Source organism: Aptenodytes patagonicus, chromosome 5, assembly GCF_965638725.1.
Source record: "Aptenodytes patagonicus chromosome 5, bAptPat1.pri.cur, whole genome shotgun sequence".
Classification (NCBI taxonomy): Eukaryota; Metazoa; Chordata; class Aves; order Sphenisciformes; family Spheniscidae; genus Aptenodytes; species Aptenodytes patagonicus.
This window is the reverse complement of record NC_134953.1, coordinates 40935338-40963270: the sequence shown is the minus strand read 5'-3', so window position 1 is coordinate 40963270 and position 27933 is coordinate 40935338. Positions and strand designations below refer to the sequence as shown.

At 37.7% G+C, this 27933-nt stretch overlaps 1 protein-coding gene across 15 annotated transcripts in view; it reads right to left on the bottom strand.

The window, feature by feature from the left end:
• PCDH15 (protocadherin related 15) overlaps window positions 1-27933 on the bottom strand; it is an 896179-nt gene that overhangs the window by 367864 nt on the left and 500382 nt on the right. For all 15 annotated transcript variants that reach the window (XM_076339474.1, XM_076339470.1, XM_076339471.1 and 12 more), the window contains one exon: window positions 19962-20080. In XM_076339474.1, coding sequence (XP_076195589.1) covers window positions 19962-20052 — 91 coding nt within the window. In that variant the 5' untranslated portion in view covers window positions 20053-20080. The remainder of the gene's footprint in view (window positions 1-19961; window positions 20081-27933) is intronic.

The following is a 27933-nucleotide window of genomic DNA, read 5'->3' as shown; positions in this document are numbered from 1 at the left end:
CTTTTTTACACAACAGACGGAAAATGGAAGTTTGTCTTCCAGAGAACTAATTGAGATTAGCTGAGACAAAAGAAAGAAGCATTAAAACAAAGTTTAAGATTACATTTAGGAAAAAAAAAACCAACCTTCATGAAATTTTACTATATACACAGGAATATTTTCATTTTTAAAGCAGATATAAAATTTTAGAATATTACATTACCGTATGTGAATACCATTAAACCGTATTCTTGAGACTATGGTTTCGGCAACTTTCTTTAAAAAGCAGCGCTTTATAGACTAGAAAAAAGTTATATTGACATGAAACCTCAAACTCCCTTTGGATTTTTAAGATTATAACACACACACACACACCCTAAACATCAGCAACATTCACATGTTATTAAGCAAAAAACAAGAGTCAAGTTGTCAGAGTCTGCCTTCTGCTTTTGGTGGTAGAACAAGAAGCTGTTTTGCTCCTCTGAAGTCACCTCTCCCACGCTGAGCACTAGCTGCTGCAAATATTTAAATAGTTCAAGAAAATTCCACTTGGTACCAGATGTGCCAAATCTACAGCAAGTAACCCACACCTACCTCCACCGAAAACAGGCTGCGCTAATTAACCTGCCAGTTCTAGGACTGTTTATGTTTCAAGTAATTAACTAGCAATTTTGGGAACATCTACATATTGTGCCTATAAATAGCTTTCTCATGACATCTCTAATGAAGTCAATGTTGATCAACATCTTCCTGTAATTTAATCAAGACATCAAGCAGCAGTGACAGAAGGTGAGGAATTCGCTTTGCTGCTTAGTAAAGCAATACCCTGCTGCGCCCTTCACAGAAATGAAGGGAAGCAAGACAACTCCTTGCCTTAAAAGACACCCTACTCTTTCAGCTCCTTGAGTACTCGACTCAAATGCTGCTAAAATTAGCCAGTCAAAATAGACTTCCACAACTGCATCTTAATTACAACAGCGTAGCACGAATTTTCTCCCTATTTCTCCATGGCAAATGCAACCCCATTCTAGGAGGACAAGCTGCCACGTCCTACGGTCACGGGACTCCACTGGATTATCTAGCACACACCAGAGTATCCCCTACTCCATCCCTGCAGAAACAACCATCTGTGCCTCTGAGGACTGACCTGGACATTTTCACATTTAAAATATGGACCCTGATAACATGTCTTAACTAAATCATGATTTAATTACCATTGAACACTGTCTTGATGTAAGACAGACACCGTGCTTCGGTTTTGAAAGCAGAAAGGTTTAGATACTTCAAGTAGAAGACATTGTATCCAACATTAGCAACCAAAAAAGCCCAAAAAGGCCATAAAAAGGACCAAAACCTGTTTTTTAAGCCTATTTCCAAGCAGACATGTAGTAGCAGAATCCAGAAAATAGCACGTAATGAACTTACTACTTACAATCAAGTTCCTGTGGCTTCATAAAGTTAACTTATTTTGCACAGAGGATGTTGACACATATTCACAGATGTAAAAATTAATTAGCCAAGGATCTGGAAAACACTGCCCCACAGCCTGGGTGAAAAGGTAGAGAGCTGTGAGTGGACAGCAGGCTCCAAAGTCGCAGATAGAGGGTCCTTTCCAAGAAAAAAAAAAGGTTAAGGCATCTAAGATATTGTGCAGCTCTTACATGCCACCTGATTGAGTCACATCCATTTGCATGTTCCTCATCCATGAAAAATGCAAAGTAATAAGACTTCACAGAAAGTGTCATCCTTTGAAGTATCTGTTTAATAAATTATGGTCCAATGGATTAAATAATTGCAGTCTGAACTGCTTTCTGCCCACTGATCTAGCCTGTGTCTAAACAGCCTGAACCTGAGTTAATTATAAAAGCAGTAAGGACTTCAATGTTGAATAGCTACAAAGAGTTGTTTTTCTTCTGGTTAAAATAGGTTTTGATAACCTATTGTTGATCAAAAAATGATACATTCTTAATTTTATAATTAAAATTCTTCCCCTCTACAATGATAATCATACCCATTCTTATACGAGTTGTACTTTGGCTTCCTGGTCCCACAGTTTATTATTCACATTTTCAGGTAAATTCACAAAACATCTCCCAGTTCTAAACACAATTTGACTGAAAAAACACAGGGCGGTGGGGGGATACAAAGCTTATGTGCAAAGTTAGTACTTTCTTCAAAATATATTTTAGAAAAAACCTTTTGGTGAAAAGCATGAAGGTGTAACTTAAGCCTCTTTTATGAAGCATCTACTTAATAAGCAAACTACAATCTAAGATGAAAGAGCATATCTATGGCATCATCTGTTACTCCTGCCAGAATTTCCTTATACTTGTGTTTGGAAAGGTTGGGCCCAAAATAACTCAAAAATGGTCTGGTAAATGCAAAATAGTTACAGCCTTTGTTTGTCTTTGAACCAATTTAAGTCTTATTTTAATAAATTTAAGGGCTTTAGGTATCTCCCCTGTAAAGCAACTATGTGAGGTAAGAAGTATGGGATGAGACAAAAGACTGTTTGACTTGGCACCCTTCAGCAGACAGTGGTCACTAGCACCCGTCTGGAGAGGATTCCCAAAATGTGCCAAGCACCCCCAAAACACGGTGTTAAAGCCGAGCGAAGTGACTGATGCCTGCGCGTGGGCTCTCCGAGCCCTAAGCACTAGAAGACTTCTTCCAGAAACTTACACACTTTAGACAGGATGATTTTTTTTGTGTGGTTTTCTAATAACACTAGTGAAAATGAAGTCTGAGCATGATACATCTGCTGTCTGAAACCTTTATCATCAAACAGATAAATTGCAAGAGAAGAGCTGATACATTTCTGCTACATGGAAAAAGACATTTCATATCCCTTGCAATAATGACTCCAGACCCTCAAAATATTTACTTCTCAATTTTTACCTACTTAGAAAACAGTTTCAAAGATAAACACCCTATAGGACATACTGAGTATCATCAAAATCTCTCTTTGTCTATCACTAATCTCTGGGAGAGTTGAAGACATGGAAAAACTATCTTTTCCTAAAACAGACACAGTGGTGGTACCTTTGTGCTTCCCAAGATACCAAATAGCAAAGCAGTATCGTAAAAACAGTTAACAAATCTACTGCTCCTGGTGCTAATGATGATTATAGGTAAATTAACATAAAATGCAAGTTCAGCTTCTTATTGCAAAGACTATCAAAATTTCAAAAAAAGGAGAGGTTATTTGATCGCAGAAATTAAGATTGATCATCTGTTCTTGTAAAGATACAGCTCTCCTCAGTGTTGCAGCTCCTATGAAAAACTAGAAGCGCCAAAGGAATATCAGCTTCTGCCCATCAGTGATCTTTCTTTCCCCTCCAAATACATACGTACACGCAAACACTTCTCAAACCAGCATTTAACTGGAAAGGACAAGTATTAGTAGGTGTGTTTGTTAAGTCAGTCCAATCCAAGTGCAGATTCAGACAAGTTTTACATCACCAAGGATGGGCAGCAAAGAGAGTATGTTTTTTCTTAAATTACAAAAATATAGTGACACTTTGGACCCACAGGCTACATACAGGGCATCAGCAGGAAGAACAGAAGTGACGCCTCCAAGCTGGACTTGGTTTCATCTCTATAGCTGGAAATACAAGGATATAGGGGAGCTTTCAAATTCTTCCTGTAAGGTTTCCACCTATGAGGTAGCATTGAAAATAATCCTGCAGATGAGACAGCAATTGCACAGGTATTTCTGTAGGTTTTTAATGCATTCTTAGCATTCAGTAGTGCCAAAAACTATTCCTTCTCCTAATCCCATTCAACCCTATTTTTTTTTATTTTATCTAGCACACAGGCACTGATAAAGTAGCACACCTGACACAAAAGTACTCAGCTTCTACACTATATCCAGGCTGACTGTAATGGAGAGGTTGATTAATTTTGTATTAGCCAGATGCACAATTGAAAATAAATCCCAAGCCATTGATTACACTGGAAGAACAAGCAGATAAGGCATTTTCTTTTCATACCTCTAGTACTTAATTATACTAAGGTTCTACCCACAAGCACTGTAAGAAAACAGCTGAGCACAGCTATGAGACTTTTTTATTATTATTTTCTATGTATGATTGTTTATGTTCTTTAAGTATAAAATGAATTTTTGTTTTGTACAATTCTGGTTCATTACGGGTTTATTTCTGGATAATGAAGAAAACAGTCATTTCTCCGAAGCCGTTCACTCAGTTTAACTTTCCATGTCAGTATGTTCATAACTATTTTAATTATCAGACAACAGGATCACTGATTATATGGAGCTGTGTGAAGACCATGCCTGTAAACGTCTGGCTTTATCTGCAGTTTGTATACTAAGCAATTCAAAGACATTTAAAATACAGTAGTCTCCATCACGTTTCTTTGAGCACCCAGGATGTTATTAGCCAAGCAGAGACTCTCATCACCTGTTAATCACTACCTCCATAGCAGATTAAAAAGACTAAGGCTTGAAGACAAAACAAAACAAAACTGCTAAGCCCCTGGAGCTGTAAAACCACTAGTCCATGCCACTATACCCAACGGTGTTATTAACTAAACAGATAAAATTGTAGATATGAGGAGCAATTGACTTGAGCAGCATCCCAGCGGCAAGCTTCTGTGTCTTCCTGATTAGCTTCATTCAATTATGTAGTCTTAATTGCTCATGTGCTAAAGCTCATTAAATGAAAAATAATATTGCTTTCCTGCAGGTTGTGCACTTGAGATTTGAAAAATGGACACCACTGGTGTACCTTTGAGATACTGCCAGAGAGATTTCAAAGAGCAGTTACAGGCTATCGAAAGCAAAGTAGACTGCTATTTTTTGTGGCTGTAGGATCCTCAATCTCATTGTGAGGTCAGTGACAGAGTATTTCTCATTTTCTTCTAAACTACTGGTAAATTTTCACTTTAAAATCATTCAACCTTTCTCCCCACCAAGGTAACCAAAATTTTAGAGTTCATGTTAACACAACAGGTCATAATTCTAACAGCACCAGAAAACAAAACAGATCTTTGGGTTTGTCTTTAGCTTTATAGCGTAAACCTTAACTAATGCAGCCCAGAAAGATGAAATAACACAGAGCTACACTTCACGACTTTTTCAGTTCTCTTTGGTGAATTCAAGTTTGCCCTTCATTATCTGTTCATACAGAAATCATTCCAGAGCATTTCTGAACAAAAACTCTCTAATGTTCCCAAACCACATTGCACACGTAGAAGCAGCATGATTTTTGCAGAAGATACTATGTTGTTAAACAGACAGGCAAAAAGGCAGCAGGCTTTTTGGTGGATTTTTTTTGTTTGTTATTTGGTTGGTTTTTTCCCCCCTACAAAATACAGATAACTCCATGTTAATGCTTCTAACCCTATCTCTATCAAATGAAAGCATCTTCTTCACATACCTTATCATTATGCTTAGTAGGAATTACAGATGCCCCATTTAACTGAACTGGAATAGATTTCCTATCAGGACAAACATATTTTGTGAGTGTCTCATAAGAAACATATCTCATAGAACGTGGCATTTTAGTGAAGAAGAAACTGTAAACAAAATATCAACAAAGACCGTAAAATAACATTTGACTGATTAACGTCTGCTACTGAAATAAATTTAAGGCTATGAAAATTTGCTACAGTTGCATATGTTATATCAGATATATGGCATGTTCAAGCACAAATGATGTACAAGTGCATTTTTTTCTTTCCCTCCCCCAAAAAACCAACCCAAAACCAACTAGTAACAGGTCAATGGAACAGATAGCTCGCAGAATGTACCTACATACCTCCTCTCATTTACAAAACAGTACTTACCAAATGAGATGGTATTTACAATATTTTAAAAAAAAAAATCATATTATTTTTTCCACTTTAGCAACTCCTGTACTGTAGCCAAGCAGGAAAAAGGGCTCAAATAACCCTTAAAATGCTTCTCAGAAGGGAAGCATCACAAATATCTCTCCAGAGCCTCTTACCAGAAAATTCCTGATCTGCATCAATAAATACTACTTCTGTTTTATATTTAGCATGAAACACTTTATAAAAAACTTCAAATTGTTAGAAAGCTAATAAAGAACATTGTCCAGATTTTTTCAGTTAATTTTGCAATAAAAAGCAGTAAAGGAAAACTTGGAAGAACAAAAAAAAAAAAAAAAAGGCACTGAAGAAAAGGAAACAGAGCTGAAGTTTCTGATTTGTGTATCTGAAACTTTGCATATTAAACAAAACAGTCTATACCAATGGCTCAGAAAGCCCTTTAGCACCTCTTACTATAATTTTGAAGCCGAACTTTGGAGAAAACCGTAACATGAGCTTGAGGATACGGGTTTTCATCTTTATATGTCTAAAAACCTCGAGGTAAAACACCAGATACCATGGAATTACAGGTAGTAATAGTGGTACAAATCTTGTTGTAAAATCTAAAGTAGCCATTCTAACGAGCATCAGCTACAGGGGACTACTCCCCGATCTTCTGATAAGTGGGACTCATTTCATTTTAGAGGGGATTCATTTCTCTGCACTGACTAATGAGTGCTCACGTGAGGGCATGAACCACACTCACATCACACAACTGCTAACGTTGTGTGAGCCTGTTCACAGCACAGACCAACGTTGCAAGCGAGATTTATTTGGAGCTCCCCAATTTACAGTCAGGTGTCTTACTGTTCATCACTATTATTGCCAAATAAACAGAGAAACAATTTAAGGAAATTTTTGAAAGGTGTCATTTACTGCAACTTCATCTAATGCCAGCCATTAGCACAGAATCACACTGAACATTACAATGATTCACGTGGCAGAATCCCAATCATTTTATGGGGGGAAAAAATGTGGTAAGTCAAGAATTATTTGCAAAGATGAGTAAAACCTATTGTTTCTATGAAAGAAGACAAGAGAAAACAATATAATCACCATAAACTCATAACAATATAACACATCAACTGCTCTGTCATCCAGTATCATTATCAGCTATACCACGTGGAAGAAAAGTAAGTCCACTCTGTTTTCCTTTGATGTTTTTTCTGAAATCTTTCAAAACGTACTATGGTTTTGGTGTGGAGGGGTTTTTTGAGTAATTATTTTTTGTGCTGTGTTATCCATTTGCAATAAAAAAAAAAAAAAGCCCAGCTATTTCTCAAGAAACATGATCAGTCTGCATTGGCTAACTAGTCGCGAAAAAGAAAACAAAACTACCATCTCCAGCAACATCAGGCAACAACAGATGCCTTGTTTTAAGCTTGGACCATCCAGAGGTTTGGATGAAACTTTTAATGAGGGAGGCCCCTAGCTGCTTACAACTATGTGTTCCTCTTTAGGACCTAACAAATAAGTCTGTTCAAACAACACTGTTTAGAAATAAGCTGTGAAATTAGTCTCATGTAAGACTTGCACAGCAGGTCAAATAACTAACTCCTATCCCACTATATATATATATATAGTGGGATATAAACAGAATTATATGTAGCTGCCCAAACCAACGATGTTCCAAAACAAGATAATACTACTAACAGAACCCCCTTCTTGTCAGTATAACTGAGTAAATACAAACAGCTCATTCTAGCAAATAAAGAGAAAAAAAAATTATTTTGGTGATAACTTGTTTTGTTCAACTGATAGTACCACAGAGCAGGATTTGACCTATTTTAAGGGACAAATAAATCAAGTATTTAATGTTACATCAATGTTGCAGGCAAAATAATCAGTAGCTTAAAATCAGTGCCTAAAACTATGATATTACAGTACAGGATCAAGCAAAGCAAACAATGCAAGTAAACTATTTACTGCTCTGCAGGAGTATTGTTAAAAATACCTAACAGTTTGCAATACCTTGAACAGAAACCCCTTTTAGATCTTTCTAAAATGAGAAGCGATAATGTTTATCACTACTGAATTCAAAAAAAGAAAACTGAAATGGCATTGTAGGTAAACACACTCAAAATCATACCACATCATCCATCATTCTGTGAAAATGAGCTTTCTAGGATAATTTGGACTAGATCTGTTCAGCCCTCAATTGCAGAGAAATCCCATTTATCTATAAAATCCAATTTGAGAACACAGTTTCTCTCCCTTGCTTCCTTTTTTACCTCCTCAGCCCTTCACTTGCAATCAGGCTTAACTAGGTGCATCACGATACTTTGACATTATTTAAATATTTGATTTCTGCTCATTGTAGCCTACATATATAAACTGTTCATCTCCACACCAATTTAAGGCTTGCCATGCCTCAATACACTGTCTAATAAATACTGCAGTAAAGGACAGACTTTGTCTTACTGGTTTTTTAAACCTAACTCAATAATACCCTCGGACTTTTTTTTTTTTTTTTAAATCCATCTATTGCTTTTCTTCTGTTTACTCAAAAGTTTTCCTTTCACCATCTACAAAAGAATTCTTATCATTCAACAGAGAATCCCTAGAAGAGATGAGAGAGAGGGTATTTGCCTGGGAGGAAAGCAGTGACCACATCTGTGCATAAGGGCAAAAGTCTTCAAGACAAAAATCTTTCCAAGTCCATTCTGTTTGCTCTATTAAGTTCACATTAGATATTAACAGCATAGTCTTACCTGTCACAAAAATCAAAGGCATTTATTCACCTAACACTACAGGCCAGAGTTACAAACTGCAGTTACTTCAAAAAATACAGCAATATTTGTGGAAAAGGGAGGGAGGGTGTATGGTTTGGGGTTTTTTTGGTGGTTGTTTTTGGGTTTAGGTTCAAACCCCCAGATATTTCCTTGCCACAGGCATTTTGTGCCATTGACTGAGTTTACATGAGCTTTAGTCAAGAAAAACACCATCTATATTTAATGATAGACAACAGCTGAACAGTAATGATCCCCTAATCTGAAAATGATTACTGTAAAATGAATGCATTAAAATGAGCTGTGAGAGCTCATGTTGTCTGGAGCACAAACTCAGACCCTGCAGAAGTTCAGACCTTCTGGAAGCACTGAAAAGCCCGGACCGCTATTTAAAGCCTTCCTAAGTGGAAGTCCATACTTACCACATAATCAACAAAGAAAGTCAAGATCTCTGAAAAAAAGATTTCACACAATTTTTTTCAGAACAACTTAGTTACAGTATTACTGATCTTTTTCTATACTAATTACTTAAAACTTCATACTTATTGCGCTTGTAATTGGAGGTGTCCTTGCAATAACCCACTGTTCAATCACATCTTTGCCACAGAAAAACTTATGCTCGTTATTGATGCAGTTAAGAATGCCACTCCTGATATATAAATTAATTGAACTGAAGCAAAACTGGGCATTTGAAGTGATTCAAAACCAAAACTGTAATTCGTAATGCACAGAACCTGTGCTCTAAAGGACACAGCTATGAGTCAGTTCTTGTTACGTGAAAATCAAATCATAATAAAATCAAGTTTTGATCAAGTTGAAGTTCCTGTGCCTGGTTTTAAACAGCTACTTCTCATCAAAAACGGATTAAATTGAAGCGTAATAGCAACAAGGAGGTAGTTTCTATCACAGTTTATTTGTCACCATATGACAGTCTCATATAAGCATTCAGAAAATTATTCTTACTGCTGGACTGAGCGAGATGAGGAAAAATGAGTTTGGAAAGTAACATGACAGGGCAGGGACAGCGATGCACACGAGCAAAAGCCAAGCTAGCAACAGAAGTTCAGTGGCAGAACAGGGAACCCCAAAGATAAGGGAGAAGTCATTATAATACACAAAAATGGGTATTTACAGAAGACTGAGCATGAAAGAGAATGTGCACCAGAACTCCTAGCCAGCAGGAAGAAGGGAAAGTCTGGAGAAAGAGGAAGGAGCAAATGGGTGTTTCTCCCCACGCCCTGACTTTAAAGAGGCTTTAAAAGGGTAAATGCATGGATTCTGGAAACTTACGTTTCTGCTCAGAAAATACCTCTGTGTTTCAACTCATACCTCATCCCATTCCTCACATATCCCATGGCTGCAATGAAGTCTACACAGCAGAGAACACTTCAACTTTGGAGATTTCTAACAGCTCAGACTCCCTTCCCCAGACCTATTGCTTCATCTCAAGCTTCATCACTTTTAGAAAGGGTTAGTTTGAAAATGAGCTTCAGTAAAGAAAAAATACTTGTGCTATGAATACTGTATTTCTAAGCCATAATTTAAGCACATAGCCCAACTAATCATGCAGTGGAAAACTTATTGGAACCTGTCTATGTTTGCACGCTACCTACAACCAACCTCAACCCTGAGTAGCTCAAAGCTTCTGTGTTGACAGAAATAGTCTGCTGCAGTCATACTTCTTACTGTAAAAAAAAGATTTCTAGCCTCCCATGTCACCGTGACACACCCAGGAATTCTCAGTTTCCAAACTATTGCTACATATACAATATGTTAATACAAACAAGTCAGCACAACATTTCCAATAAAAATAAAAATTGAGTAGGCAATGTAAATAAATGGTGGACCACAATATGAATAATATGGCACCAAGGGACATAGGCAGATTTTAAATGCTGTCATTTGTAGTACACATCTGTTAGTTTTTTGAAAGTCAGACTAGTCTAGTTATTGCTCTTCAAAAACAATTTCAAAGTCTGATTTCCTCCAAAGTTATTTCAATAAATAGCCAAGTTAAAATATTTACATTTGTTCTTACTAAGGCCTCCTAGTAAAGAAATATGGTCAATTAGTATGAGCTATCTTACTACTAGACCTAGTGGCCTACTGATCTGCAAATGTGTTTATGCTTAAGAAAAAAATGGAATAACATGAAACAAGCAGGTTCTGCTGATCCAGCTGGAGGTGTCACAGCAATTCAGCAGGTAATTGAGAGATGGATTTACTGGATTAGTGCAGATGGAGTTTATCTTGTGGGGAACAATGTCAGAACACATGGAACTACACAAAAAATACAACAACAAGGATTGCTTGGAATAGTATTTTGAATAATTAAATTGGCAGTGTCCCATCTACAGCAAATAGATTCTGTTTAGATTGAAATTAAGAACGTGTGCATCTGTGCAGAAGGGGGACCTCAGCAGCTAATTCAAGCCTGGAGGGAAAGATGTCAGTAGACAAACCAAGCTCTGCGCAGGAAAGGTTGTTGCCTTCAATGTCTTTATGCTACTTAGAACAGAGATGCAAAATGCACATGTGCATTTTGCACTTTACATTAATGAAGGCATGTTTGCAATTAGATTCAGGATATTCATGACTGAAGAGCTTTACTGCAGAATAAACAAACAGAGCAGTTACAGTATAATCCTCTGTACCCAGCAATACACACAAATCCTACCTCATCCCCCCAAAATTAAGGGAGAAATCTACCACACCTGAGAAAGCACTGTCCTATTCACACTATGTCAGTGCACTGTCTCTCTTGGTGTCTCTTGACTAAAAGGAATTCATTTCAATGGAAGTGGTAAATTTGTTCTGTGAAATCTGGACATGACATGGAGATCACAAACAGATATAGTATTCTAGTAAACTTGACTTCCTTACACTAATTCCATGTCAAAACACTGACTAAATTGTCAAATAAATTTACACAGATACATCTCTCCACTCGAGACTCTTTCAAACATTACCATTAAAGCACAAGAATGACCAGTACAGGGGTTAGCTCTGCTCAACATGCACACTCTGTGGCTATAAACCAACATATGAAGACACAGGCACAACTGTCACTGATTTTTAGGAGCTCAGCCCAGTATCTTGGAGTTATAGTTTACTCTATGAAAGTCCCAAAGTCCAAGCCACTCTTACAGAGGGGACACGAGCTGTCCCAGTGCCCTTTTCACAAGGCTTTCTGCTTTCCCTGCACCAGGCCTTCCCTTCCCAAAAATGAATCTCACCTTAAGAAAGGGCACCTATCCTTTGGAGGAAAAGTACCAGCTCAGTATTCACAGCTTTCTCACATCAAGTGATAGCTCAGGTCAGTCAAGTCCTAGGAGACTCAAAGGACATTGATGCTTGCAACCATATAATCCAGGTGATTCAACACACAACACCTCATGTGCTGAAGCATAAGGCTGAGCAGAAAGACTTTGGTAGGCCAGTGCCTGGAAGAGGCTCATTCCTAGCTAGATCCCACAGTCTTGTTGTTCCAAGGGTGTTGGAATCTGGGATTTGTTTCTTCTCAACAAGCAGGTTCCTGCCTCATCCATCCCAGCACCATCACAGGGAGCACACAGGGTACTCGGTCACTTCTGTCAGGAGACCGAGGGCTGAAATTTGCACATTAACTAAGATGAACCTTGTTTCCAATGCCCATATTTCATGAATTTAACTCGCCTCTTGCCAAAGGGAAATTGATCTTCTGCAGGCTCAAAGCATTGCTGGTGGCAGTTCAAGACATCCCATCAGTTACACTTTGAAGAACTAAACCTGTCAGAGGAACTAATGGCTGAACTACAATTCAAAGACATCAAGGACAGCTCTTTTCGTTTAGGATCACTGCAGAGCCAAGTGCCACAGCTCCAAACCAAAAGCAGGGAGTTTTCATAAAGCAAGCAAATAAATTACTTTTGTTCTGAAGACCAGAGGCTTTCCCAGGCAGCCCTTAGGCAAGCACCTGTTTGCATTTCTCTTCTTTCACTGGATATGTACAGTATAGGGCTCAGGGAATGTAAGTGGGTTACCTGTATTCAAATATGCATTTTCCTGAGTTAATTTCCTGCCCAAGAGTAATATATCAAGATCTGAAACTATTTTATTATTGAAGTAGCCTCTTAAAGTGATTTGTGAGGCCATTTAGTTATTCAATTTTTGTAGCATAAAACTCTGTTAGAATGAATAAAAGACAGTAACTAATAGAGGTGGCCCCATGCAGCAGAAAAACAGCTGAAGGAGCTTATGCCTGAACAATCCTGGTGGCAAAAGTGAATTGCACAGTTGTGTTTTTCACAGGGAAACCCTTATTTAAAAAGCAATCTCCCATTCAGGGAGGATTATTTAAATGGCCATTCCTTATATCCTGCTAAAAAAAATCTGCCTAACCCTTATGAAGTGAAATACATATTTGGATAAGAAAACCTTCTGATTAGCCTCAATTTCATTTCATTTCAGATGCCAGCACTAACTAGAGATGGACTTAATCTCAGTTAGTTCAACACTTTCTAAGTGTTGAAGGTGGCAAGAGATGTGTTTCTTCCTGCCTGGCCCACATGCCTTGCAAAGTCTGAGTTTTCAGTTTAAGAATACAGTGAGGATAGTTTTACATTACACCTAACCTGGAAGCTGCTATTAAGCCCTTCCAGACTTGGTATCGCCCTCCCCTGCTGCAGATCTAGCAGTTATGCAACTGTAGGTTGAGTCACCTCAGCTTATTGAGTCAATGAAAAATAAACCCAGCAAGGTCTAATTGCTCATGTACTTGTTTGGTTTGGGGGGGGGTATTTTATGTGCAAAAGGAGTCAGGAGTAAGAGTTTCTGTTCTTTTGATACAGAGGGCAAAAACATTAATGTTGGTATAAATAAGTCCTGCCTTTAGTCTACTTTTAAACCAACCATCCACACACACCCTTCTTTCAGTGGTAGTAGGAAAAACAGTAGCAGAGTGGTGCAGTAGGAGATTATTCTCAAGCAGCTCCTTTGGCACAGCCAGGCAGACTGTCGGGCTCACATGGCAATCTGCTACTTTGGGCAGCTTCCCACACAGCCAGCTTTTCATCCAAGGTAAAAAAAAAAAAAAAAAAAAAGTAGGTGCTTAACGTTCAACACAACCCTACTGCATATATCATGATGCGAGATATTTTCAATACCTAGTGATCACAGTTTTCCACCAATTCCCACTGAAGTCAATTATTTCCTCAATTTCTCTCCTACTGTACATTTTATCCCAAACAAGACTCCCCACAAAAAAAACCCCACACAAACAAAAACACAACACACACCAACATGTTGATTCAGCCCTGCAAGGGCCTTCATTAGCTTAAGCACAAAAAGCAGTATCTACTATCTTGTATTTCAACCAAAATGATATTCCACCCCGCCCCCCCCCCCCCCCCGCCCCATCTACATGGTAAGGCAGACTGCAATGAAAACACTAACATATATTCCTTCAAACTTCCCAAGCACAAAATCATTGTCCTGCAGAGGCATTTCTGCTAGCAAGGCCTATACTCTGAGAAAAGATCCAACTAGCAGATTAGAATTAAAACCCACAGAGCCATCAGTGACAGATATATATTCCACAGTGCAGATGTCAATGGCACATCTCCTGTTCAACAGGCTAGAGTAGTCAAAAATAAGGAAATTAGTCTGAAACTAGAAGATTAGAAGATAACATCATACTACTTCAGTGCCAAGTCCAAATTACTCATACATTTGGGAAAAAAAAAGTTTAAAAAAATCAAAATAGATCATTCCTATTTTACCATATATTGCAACATAAGTATTGGTTCCATACCAAATGCAAGCTAATTCAAGCATTGACATTTTTGGATGTTACATGATAAGGGTGGTATAACAAGTCCCTGAGTCAGCTGATATGTAGAGAGACAGTTGACAGCAAGTGTCAAGTTGTGCAGGGGAACACATGCAGCCTTTGCAAGCCCAACCTTTCCCCTCCTGCCCTTCAAGAACTCCCTAAAACACAATACAAATTTGCACCTGCACTACAAAATAACATAAGGACCAAGATGGTCTCATCTCTGAGTGTAACAATTGAGGATTTCAGTCAGTATTCTTGTTTTACAGCTAAAACCTTCAAGTGAAACGTAAGGGACTTCTCAAACCTTTTATTCATTTGTGTATAAAAAGAGGCAAAACAAGTCAACTTCAGGTTAAAAGCAGCCCCAACAAATGACTGACTATCTTCAAAAATCTTTCAAAGATGCCATTATATTAAACAGATCACCACAATTCACAGTTCCATTAAATGCTTCTGAAAATCCTAGTAACAGAACCATTGCAACTTTTGTTGGTGGATCTTCAGGTTTGCTTTTGGTTTTGTTTTTAAACAGCAACCAGAATTATTTTTGCCTTTCTTTCATCTTTTAAGAGTAAAGAATAAATTACTGATGCCCCCAAGTTCACAGCTATATCCTTTACGATGGGAATATACTAAGTCTAAATGCTGAAGACTATTAAATCTGTTAATTGTCAAATGATCATTTTTGCTGAATCGGTTTCGTGTGGCATGAAAGTGCACACAGACAGCTTTTAAATTCAGCAGCCTTCTCTCCTGACCAAAAGATTGCTGCTAGAGTGTTTCTTCTAGTCATACATATTAGTTTAAAAAAAAAAAAAAAAAAAAAGGAAAGAAATTGGATCCTGGGTTTCCACCTTCCTCCTCACTGCTTCTTTTATAGCTTGAAAGTTTGCCTCTGAATTTAAGAGTAGCACTGTAAATTGTAGCTGACCTAATTTCACATATTGCAAGGCTATAACTGACATTTCTACTTTTACTTAAGCTAAAATATTACTACAAAAAAAAAAAAACAACCAACAAACAAAACTTTGCAGCATTTCTCCTGCTTGGAAAAGAGCCAACTAGGGACAGCAGAAATTGTAAAACCAGATTTCTTTCTAAAAAAAAAAAAAAAAAAAAAAAAACCACAAACAAAACACGACAAAAAAAACACATTACCCATCCACCCACCATGTTACATTTATTCTAGCATATCATATGATTGAGCAGAACAATAATACAAAGAAATCATTGGAAGAAAACACTGAATGGGTTCACTGACAGTACATTGAGACTAATGTGGTAACTCTAACAAAAGAATTGTTTTTTTAATAATTTGAGGGAGGGGTGTTTTTTTAAGGGACTACAGTAGAAGTGAAGTACTTGCATTTCATCAATAGATTTTACATACTCCCCCATACAAGGAAATGATTAAGCTGGAAAGGATGGATTAGTATGAAAATTTTAAGTACCACTTGAAGAGAGCTGGCTAAAATGGGATGACAAGGAGGCTTAGTTCAGATGGATACTTTGTCCTGAAAGGTGATAGAGTTCTCTACAAATGAGTAGTAACATATGACTGAAATTTCAGCTCACTGAAAACTTGGAACAAGGAGTGCAGGACACAAATTTATTAGCGGCACAAATGGACTCAAAACTTGAGCACAAATTTGAGATCGCTTTGCATGTCACTTAGACACCACTGACAAAAACATTGCTATGAAAAAAATAAATCCCTCAAGACCCACGCTTATCAGTTACGGATGGTGATAGAAAAAGACAGAGCAGTATTACATTACAGCACAACCACCAGCCACCAATGCATGAAATACACTTTACTGAGTGAAATAACTCCAACAGAGACAGCAAAGCACAGCTGGCATCATAAAGAACTGTCAGTATGTCACCTGGACACAAAATACAAATGCCAGCAACCACATTCAAGAGAAGAATTTAGCTGAAAGAGGGACATAGCAGGACTACCGGGATCACAAGGGGAAGGAGAACGTATTTTGCAAGGGCAGCCTACAGAAACGTGTTTGTTTAGTTCAGCGAGGAAAAACAAAAGGGGGAATTGTTGCTCTCTAAATGTTCCTTTGGCTGGAGAGCAGAAACACCAGTGAAGGAAACGCATTACCCGAACTGAAAGATTATGCAGGCACTATCAGCTAGCCATGAATAAATTGCCTCATTTCTATGAGACAATGGCATTGAGCCAAATGAACAAATGAGATTCTGGGGAAGCTTTCTAGTAAGTATAGGAAGAAAGCAGCCTAACCATTTCCAAAGCAGTCCTTGATAAAGTTTTTAAGGCTACTTTGTAACATCATTAATTGCTGTGGCTAGGGAAGATTTGATGACTCAGGAGGTGGAGCAAAAACATCTGAAATACAAAAAATATGAGCTAATGGAGCAAAATGCAGCAATATAGGCATGCAACTAAACTAAATATGCTCAGCTACAACCATGAACACAGATCATTTGCATGCTAGATGCAAAGAAATAGGTTATAATTTCTGCCATAATTGATTTTTTCTGTTTGTATTCATGATTGTTCTGCTGTTAAAATAACTAGTGTTTTTAAATTGCAATTGCTAAAGAGTGCATCTTTTATATGGTATATGTTAAATTACAAATTTTGTTATTGCAAATTAGAACAACTCCACCAATCCCAGGCATGCCAAAGTACTTCTCTGCAATGATGTTAAGTACAGAACATAGTTTTCTATTTAACTGCAAGAAATATATTTCAAAGTAATTGTTTTTATCAGCATTGCCTCATTAGCTGCGTGGCATTTGTTGAGTAACCAATACCCCACCCTGGCTTAAATTAATTTCCATATAGTTTTTCCACTATTATAGTATTATGGTATTTATATGAAATACCTTGAAGATATTAGAAATACTTTTCGTTAAATTTACCCTTTCCTGAACATGAGGGGAAAAAATCAGTTCATTCTCGAGTTTGTATCGGGGTGCTGCATGTTCCTCAAGCAACAGCATTTCTGAACTTTTTCTCCAGTAAAGTACCAATACTCTTGGCTATATGCATGAAATTTATATTCATTGAAAAGCAAAGCCCTCTCTGTTCAGGCTATATAGCAGAACTTAATCATTAAGGATAAAAACAATTTTGGGTTCTGGGCTAAAAAAATGGCATGAGCCAGGACAAAAAAGAACCCCCACACACACACACAAAAAAAAAAACCACCCAAAAAACAGGAGGAATATCATGATGTGGCCACACTAGCAGGGATGATTGTAAACTCATCTGAAACACTGGGTTAGACAGAAAACATGAAATTTCAAGAATCTAAGTTAACGCACTAAAAGAAAGTCTGTAAAACCCCAATACTGTCTGAAAACTGTCTCCAAAGTTGCGGATATTTGGAGTAGATATATTGCTAAGTCATCCACAAGATTTAGACCTGACTTTAAAATATTTTGTATTTTCAGGTCTCAGTTTCCTAATGACACAAGTGAAAGTTTTATTGGCGAGTTTTCATAGAATTATTGCAAGCTTTCAATATAAGAAGCAAAGAAAAAGTCAAACTGGTGCAAGGCAATTTAAAAACCAAAAAGAAATCTAATCAGCTGAGTTTCTGCTGCCATTGCTATCTGTCAGTGATGCAATTTTCACCTGCTCAAAATATCCTGACACAGAGTGAAGAAGTTGCACAGATTCTCTTCTACCATATGACCCCATCAGACAGCAAAGTTACATGAACAACAGATCACTAACTGCAACTACATGTTTACAGCCTTTTTAAGTAAGGAAGTTGCTATACGTTTTCAGTCACGTTATCATTAATGAATGATAGCTTTATAAATAACTGTGGACAAGTATCTTTCCCTTCCTCTAAATCACCTGTAACAAAGAGGTGCGATCTGCATACTTTTTGAGATAGGAACATTAATGAACATGGAAGTTTGTCATATAAGAAGTAGAAAGGAACAAAAATTGAAACCTGAGGAATTTATTTTCCTATTTTGAAACATCAAACTGTCTACTACTATACTTTCTGGGGCATCTATGCCATGTGCTTTGCACACTTCAGCATCTTTCAAGTGTAATTAGAAATTGGTATTCAACTGAAATTCACAATGTTATTTTGATCAAAGATGTCTTTTCGGATGAATGTTGTGATGCTGCCTGTATGAGTACAAACAAGATCACAGTAAAAAGTACTGCATTATATTTTCAGCCTACCATGAATGCTCTTTTTTTGATGACCCCAGAATGGATATAGCCCAGTGCAGTCCTATCATCCTGCTTCCCTCCCCTCCCTTCAGCTTATTCCCAGTGCTCTCCAGCATCCACTTCCTCCCGTGCTGCTGAACATGCCAGGGGACATCCCGCTGCCATGCAGCCTCTCCTCCCTCAAATCTAGCATTTTGCTGCTCAAAGAGCACTTGACAACCATCACCAAGTCCAATGTTGCAAAGCATAATGGCCCCAGTCCTCCACTATAATAAATGATTAAAAAGCAAGCTAATTGTATCCAAGCATAGATCAAATATCTGAAATATGAGCAGCTCATACACTTCAGTGTCAAGAATGACAGCTACAATGACAGTGTATAAAAATGGATAAAATGAAATTAGCTTTCTTGTATGTTATGGACATCAAATACAATGTAGGGTTGGGCTGGGGGACAGAAGGGAATAAAAGGACATTTGGAGAACAATTAATAGAGCAAGAAAAATACACTTTCTACTTGATAACAAAAAAACTAAGCAAAATTCAAGTAGGATTGAATAAGTCTCACAAAAGCAAAACCACTGTACTTCATAACTACCAAAATAGAGTTTTCTAAAATAAAATCCAGCTGCAAGAATAAGTCATAAATATGTACTACTACAGCTTACTTACATGGAAGGCATAAGTGCCACTTACAATGAGCAACTTCATTACAGACATTCTGAAACCCTACTCAGTTTTTACTTACCCCCCTCATTATTCTTAAGAGTATTTAAAAACAAGTCTGTCAAACTCAGCTCTTCAACTTTTTAAAATTGTTCAAAAGAATAAATCATAATCAGTTATTTAGGTCTGTAATTTTTTTATTACTATAGATAATTGGCAGAACACATTTCTGGCATTTCTTAATTAAATTCAACAAAGATGCTGTAAGGATGAACATGAGCTATTGGTGCCATGTTTCAGGATTTCTGAAGTATTGTTTCTCTAGAAGACCCTCATTATGGATCTTTTCTCAAGTTTTTAGTCAGATATGTATACAGCCCATTAACAATTCTCTCTCAAACTCCTGTTCCGAGTGCTGCAACTGTCAATTTACAAATAAAGCAAGGTAAAGTATTTGTTCAATGAATAAGAGGAAACAAATTTTAATGTTAGAGTCCAATACTGAATAATCATAACAAGATTTTATCTTGCCTGGTAAATCAACAGCTTTGTAAAGCATAATCATTAGCAGATGTGTAAAATCATGAAACATACCCAGATCTTTCCTTATTGTAACCTCTCTTTCCTACCAAGTATCAAACTACTTTTTCAAGTAATAATTCCAGGGCGGAAAAAATTAAAATGACATCACACAGTCATCCCACCCATCCCACAGCTACGCCCCCCACAGCAAAAACCTTACCTTCATCATTCTGGGCCAAACAACCTGCTAAGATAGTAGCAATTGCAATCCCTACAGCTAACCATTTCCAGAGACAAAATCGCTGTAACATTTTTTGTCAAGCTTCACTCAAGGCAGATCTGAAAAAGAAAGATTTGATACATGCATTAGTCAACCAACCTACACAAAGGTGAGTGATTACAAACTATTTCACCGGTAACTATGTGTGTGTAACTACATAGGGTATATATAGTCTATAAAAGTGCGACATTGTTTCTGTTAAAACCATTAGCATCAATACATACATATGTACTCGTTAACTTGATAATCTTGTACGCACAGGCCTCCAAGTAAAGAAAATGCAAGTTTCTTGCTTAAATCGGGTCTAATTTCCATTATTTCCATACAGTAAAGTATTTATGTTATCCTCCCTGCTTTAGCCTTATGCTTTAAAGCACTTTGGAGAAGTGACCATACCAGAGAAATTCCGGTTATTAAAACTAGTGTTCAACTGCAAAAGTCAGCAGCTATCCAGTATTCAAAGACATCACCCAGCAGAACCTCTCCTGGCAAAAACATGAGAACACCACATCGATGGCCTTCTTTAATGAGACAGACTCTTGATTCATGCTCAGCAAAGGAAGAAAAACAAACAAAAAACCCCATACGTGCAAAAAGAACCCCAGGAGAATAAACTGGCCAAGAAAGGTCTGGATGAACTCCAGAGCATATTTAGAGTGAGTAACATTAGAAAGTTACCTAAAGTTCTGTTTTATGGCTCCAATAAAGAGAATTAGCGTATTTCTGTAGCCCAGAACTGAATTATTTAAAAATATTCCTTCACATTTAAAAACATTGTGACAAATACAATGGACTTCCTAGCAACAGAAGCATGAAATGGAGAGACACTTACAGCAGTATAAAAACAAGCTATTGTATAAAAAGGGTTTAAGTGCTGTCAATCTTCCCAAGCAAAGCACTTGACTCGGATTTCATTGCCACTTTCTGCTTATAATTTTCTATCGTGGTTACAAAACTGCTGTATTTCATTCCAAGTCAAACAAACAGACTATTACTCCCCAACTTAACAGCCTCAGCATTAACACCATCTCATCCTCTGTCAGCGAGACATTATTGAAGATGTGCTATCATTTTCCTTCCACAAACTCAGCTTATAGAAAATACAAATGTATGGACAGCACCTAATTCACATAACACACATACCAAAAGAAAAAAAAAAAGTATCTACTTAGGGCATAAAAACATCCTTTTAGATCACTCTCAAGAGTTATCCAAGCCACAAGGAAGCAGGGTTTCTGCTAACAGAAATAGGTGATAGTTTCATTAAGTATTGGACAAGCCAACAATTTCTCCAAGATCTGAATTTATTCCAAATCATATCATCTTGCAAAACATTTGGATTAATATGAAAGAAACAGTGCTATGACATAAACTGTTCCTCTTCAAAAAAAAGACCAAAACAAGTATGTGTCAAGAGTTTTGGAGGAAAACCTGTTTTTTTTTTTTTTCAAATGGGTAAGGAAAGCAAGCAGTGAAATTTAATAAACCAGATTAAATATTTAAGTAAATATGGGCCACTCAAAGTTCCTAGGTGGCTGACACTGTATATATTTAGCCTGCTTCCAGGGCAACTCACATGGGTGGGATCTATTAGGTTCCCTTACACAGCAAGCAGATCTCTTTTTTTCTTTGCAAAGACATGGATCACAGTTGACTTTTTGCCTTCTAGTGGATCTTAATACCAACGTTCACTATTCCAAACAATGATGTAAAAATAAAGGGGAGCAGCAAAACCATTTGAAATCCTACACCACACACACTGCTCCACTTCTCATTCGGGGGTTAATGATGAAGAGAGGCTTTTCCAATCTCCATCTTCATTCAAGTAGGACTCTTCCCACCCTGTTCAGCAGCAGTAAGTCACTGCAGGCAGTTAGTTACAATAGGCAGCAATTTCAGGAAGAATTTAAATATACATCAAACAAGGAGGCGCCCTGTGTCTAATGGAAGCAGCAGTGCAGATCTCATGGGGCTGTTCATTTTCATTTTAGCTAGACAAACGTCAGTCTTGACGAAACAGCTCAAGGTTACAGGAATTAATGAATTCAAGCCATGCAATAGTATCTATGAACCATACAAAAGCACCCACCTTCCTCCTCTCTCCTCCTTCTCTTCCACTGGCACTTCTACAACAGTTTCTGCCCCTAACTCCAGCAGAGACAGCTCAAATAAGAATTTTCAGGCCCTTCCTAAAGGGCCTATTATTCCTATACACGTGAGGAGACCAGAATTGTTAGCAAAGATCCCACTATCCATAAGAAAAAAATATTTAAAAGCTTGCTACACAGCTATGAAAAGGAAGCTTCAAGCTCATCAAGTATGTTACCAATAACTTGACAAGCGTGTTACCCGTAAAGAAAAAGAGCAGCTAGCTCTTTCTTGAGGCGGGGGGGGGGGGATTTCTTTCTTTGAGGAACCCACTCAGGAAGTTTGCCAGTGTTGCTCAAAAGTGGCTTTTTCCCCCCTTCTGCTTACCAAAATGCTCATTTGATTACTGTCACCTGAATTTCCACTTAACCAATTCAGAAGTCATTCTGGATTTTGCTACAGCACCTTCAAAGAACAGAAATTGCTTCCACCATAATATATTCTAGTTGACTACTTTTAAACAAAGACTGAGTGTCTCCACATTGCCCAAATGAATTTAAATTAATCCAATGTCATCGTTAGACTTCCTGGGAAGTTTGGAGGATGTGAACTCAATATTTCACCATTTTTTTCCACCCACATTAAGAGGAGATCCTAAAAGAATTGGGCTCAGTCACTTTTTCAGTTTAAGCAGTGTTATTATGTTAGGTGGCATTTGCTGTCAAGTGCTTCCAACCTTTTACACCTCAAAAAACAGAAACAAGTGGTTCAGGAGACTATCTTAGTTTCCTCAGGTCAGTCTAAGAAAAATCACATCCATATGCAGATTATACGTAAGTCCTAGAAAGAAATGCACATACACACTTCAGAGGCCTCTGATATTTCATTTCACAACCTTGAAAAAAAATCCGTATCTCCAATCACGACGTTCTATTTTAGAAAGTTATTCAGAGCTTAGCTGACATCCTTGAGTTGAGTCTACTCTGGAGAGATTTTTAGGACAGAATCTTGGCAGATTTATTTTTGATTTTGATGAAATGTCAAGTTAACCACAAGGATAGCAACACTGCTGCTCTAAGAATAAGCATCTCTACAACAGAATAAAAATTGGGCCCCCTTTTTCCTGCAATTTGTACCAGAAAAAACTGGTATGAAGTGTAGAAAGCAAGAATATTCTTAAGTTCAACAGATTCTGCTAACTCAGAAACAGCTCACAACAAACCACAAGTTACTACAAAGTCCCCAAAAGTAGACAATCTGTAAGAAATACAGTGTTGAACTCTAGATGCACAGTCTGACAGGGCAAAGGAAAATTAAGAATTGATAATAGAAGGAAAATCTGTAAAGTAAGAACATACAATATGTCTACAAGACTCAGTATTTTCCTGGAAAATATTCTAATGTTGCTACAGCAGAATTTTAAAGTTTGATGTTACCATAGGCAATGAAAAGTTATACACTCAAGCACAAAAAAAAACTTTAAATGAAAAATAAAAACAATTAAAGTTTAGGGGAATTTCACTTCCTGGCATGTCTGCATTTAAAAAAAAAAGAAAAAAGTTTCAATAATGTTCTCTCCAGAGCATTCCCTGTTAGACTATACAGCTGTATTGAGAAACAAAAATACGCACAGATTTTTCCCAGAGGAGCAGCCAACCACTGGAGATGTTTACAGCTCGACTGTGGCAAACTGGCGCAATCACGCTCCAAGGAGCAATCATGTCTCCTCATTTCACTTCGGGCCTTTTTTTTTTTTCCCCTTCCCCTCTCGCCAGTGTAGCTACTGAATCAGCCAAAACACCAACGAGTTATCAAGACATCTATATAAGAGGCAATTCAACAAATTGTAAGAGGGGAGAATTAAAGAGGGGAGAAGACGAATTAAAAAAAACCCCAAAATATCAAATATGAGTTATCACATCCAAGCACCTTGAATATATTTAAGGCTCAATGACACTACAGTAACCTTAAATACTTTTTTACTTTAAGATCAGATGTTACTACAGTACAGCATTCATTTGAAGCTGAGGGGGGGAACATGGACTCAGTCAAAATAAACAGCCACACATGGTTGGGGTAAAAAAAATTTTTTAAAATACCCATACAGAATTGTTCTTTGTATGGAAATAAAAATTGAAGTGAAGTTTTTTGAAATCGGGTACATGCTAACACAGCCTAATGCCACGTGTTGAATGGAACTGATTCTTTATAAAAGCTAACCTCCCAGAGAAAGGTAGGCAAGGGAGAAAAAAATGGAGGAGTCATTGACGTGGTTAGGAGATGATAACAGAGAAAGAAAAACTAGCGTACAAACACCCAAACCCTTGCATACATTGTCCACGTTGGTCTCTGATAAACTCTTAACCCCAAACTAGAGCTTAAATTGCAGCAGAATGTGGTGTTTCTGTCCTGTAAATGCTTGCATTCTGCATCTGTAAATGCCTGAAACAATTCAATTTGAAACAGAAAAAAAATCTAAATTTTGGACTGAGTTTGCAGCAAGCCAGAGGCCATTGGCTTATTCAGAACAGAACTGACCTATACAGACCTGATTTCGTATGAAATGTGGAATATAGTAATGCCACACCACATAAACAGTCACATAGCAACAACCTCTTTAAGTGTTTTCTTACCATTAGCAGCAAATCTGAAAACAACTTTGAGGCAAACACTCTAGCAGGGCTTCAAACCCATTTTAAGAGTACAAAGTGCATACTTAAAAAGAAATCATTAAGTACACATGTCCTGGTTTCGGCTGGGATAGAGTTAATTTTCTTCATAGTATCTGGTATAGTGCTGTGTTTTGGATTTAGTATGAGAATAATGTTGATAACACAGGGATGTTTTTGTTATTGCTGAGCAGTGCTTACACTAGTCAAGGCCTTTTCTGCTTCTCACACCACCCTACCAGCGAGTAGGCTGGGGGTGCACAAGAAGTTGGGAGGGGACACAGCCGGGACAGCTGACCCCAACTGACCAAAGGGATGTTCCACACCATATGACGTCATGCTCAGCATATAAAGCTGGGGGAAGAAGGAAGGGGGGGACATTTGGAGTCTTCCCAAGTAACCGATGGAGCCCTGCTTTCCTGGAGATGGCTGAATACCTGCCTGCCGATTGGGAAGTAGTGAATGAATTCCTTGTTTTGCTTTGCTTGCGTGCGTGGCTTTGCTTTACTTAATAAACTGTCTTTATCTCAACCCACGAGTTTTCTCACTTCTACTCTTCTGATTCTCTCCCCCATCCGAACTGGGGTGGGGGGGGGGTGGGCAGTAGCAGAGTGAGAAAGCAGCTGTTTGGTGCTTAGTTCCCAGCTGGGGTTAAACCACAACACTACATTAATTCAGTAGACACGTAAACAAATATTTGCCATTTAATATATATGTCAGAAACAATAGCTCCTGTGAAACTGCCATGGTTGGATAAATAACACAGCATGTTAAAAAAAAAACTATTAAATACCCATTTATATGTATGCTATTAATTTACACAACCAGCCAGAACTCCTTCAAGCATCAGAAGTTACACATTTTGCTTAGTGGTGTTGCTCTTTATATATTACAATTGTGATAAATCTTTAAAAGTATACATATCTTTAAAAGTATATGTAACCAAATTGTTTAAACACAAGAAAAATTATAGTGGACAGTTTTATTATAAGGCTCATGTATATTATTACTGATCAGATGAACTCTTTTAAAGACTCTAGACGAAAACAGGGAGTCTCTGAAGTGCAAATGCTTATTCTAGAGAACTGGTGCCATAATAAATGAGAAATGTCAGTAGAAACAGGGGAAAAAAGTCTCTTAACAGAAGCCAGAAAGGAGATGAATTTGCTTTACAGTCTGACAGTGTTCCTGGCTTGGTTAAAGCTACGGTCCATTAAACCGTATGTCCCAAATGTTTTATTTTTGTTGCTGAAACAATTATGTTGAACTGTCAACATAAGGAAAAAAACTTCTAAAATATTATTTAAACACAAGAACAGACAAAAAAACCCCACTCTGATTTGTCTCAACGCCATCCTTAACTAATGTCACTTCATATGGTAGGCGGCTACATCTGGCTTAACATATGTCCTAATCCAGTTAGGCACAGCAGAGCGCCTACCCGTTTACAGTTTTAGCTGTTCCTAGTGCCACACAAACCAAATGCGGCATGGCACCACGGCACTTACACTAGGAAGCAGATGGGACACGTACAGCAGAAGTCGGTGCTGGGACCTGACATCCACACTAAGTATCTTGGGGGGGGGTTTACTTCTGATTAGCTGGGTCCTAAGCCCAAATCACTGGTAGAGCATATCTGGAGCACATCAGCTGGAAAGCTACAATGCTGGAAAACATCCCCGCTTTAGGCTTAACCAGAAAAAAAAAAAAAATTATTCCAGCTCACGAGCTCAGGGACCACTCAAGCTAGTTCGGGGCACCTTGGAAGGCTAAATGCCAGCCCACAAACTCCCATGCCCAATGGCTGCACTTCCCAGGTAGCTGCTGAGCCCATCTCATAGCACCTACTTATAACCACGAAAAGAACCAGTGAAGGAAGATTTTACCTCTGAATTAAAGCCATGTAAGCTATTTATGGCTCTAATTCAGCAGCAAGTATGAACAACTCCACGTACTGAAGTCAAATATCTGTTTAAATGCTTTCCTGAAGAAGAATTTACGCATAAGCAAATCTTTGGATGAACTAGGGTTATAGTGAATAATTTACAGTGCAAATACAACCCTTTCTCCAATTTTGAATGTTCCAAAAAACAGAACACTACTACAGTTTTTATTTCACTAACACCGCTTGAGCACTTCATACGTAAATATTTCAGCCTATAGTCTCCTAGATTTACTCAACCCCTACTATTATATTAGCTATAGGGCTTTCATGCTATAGAATTAGCACAATTGGCATGGATTTTGTTACTCTCCTCAGATAAAAACTTTCAGTAATATGAAGATTGTTTTAAAACAAAATTTCAAGATCAAACATACTCACAACTCCATTCCCTTTTCACAGCTGCTGGATCCGTTCTTATGGATCTTTTCCACATAAACAAACATATTCAAAATAGAGTAGCATTGATGCTGCATTTGTGGCTCTTCTCCCGTTCTGTGCTTACCAAGGTCTTGAGTTTTTAGTCTTACTTGGAGAGAGCCTTTTCAGAAAGCAAATACACAAGAACTTAAGAAAAATCTGATGGCAATTTATATGAAGAACTGAAAATATCTTCATCTGCAAGTTAAAATTCCTCAGCATATTCTCTATATCTATGTCCAAGTAATTCATACATTTGTCCTTGCCTTCTTAGTCTTCTAAGGACTACCAGTTTTAATTATTTCCTTGCCCCACTCTTTAGACATATTCTTTTCTGTGCCTTTTTTACAGAAGTGACCACTTTTCCATGAAATGCATAGCCACTGCCACAGCAAGGTATTTCAAAGCCAAAGTAGAGCATCAGTAACAGTGAGTTACTTGCCTCTACATTAGATCAAAAATAACTTAAAACTTCAGTGACAGCACTGCATCTAGGTACAGCTGACCCTGTACCTAGATGTGAAAGATACAATTTAAAAGTTAGCAATTTAAAAGTAAACAATTAAAGAGTCATTTGTACTTCAATGCAGAAATTCCTAAGTTTATTTCCCAAAATATTTCTGTATTTATTACACCAAACCAAAGTAACTGGTATTTTCCTGCATTCCATCAGTAATAAAGTTCTTTATTTTCCATCTCTATATAGCAATGGCAGCTAACATGCATATGGCCTAATTCACAGTAGGTGACATCTTGAGAGCACTTTTCCCATCCCCTTGCCAGCAGAACATAC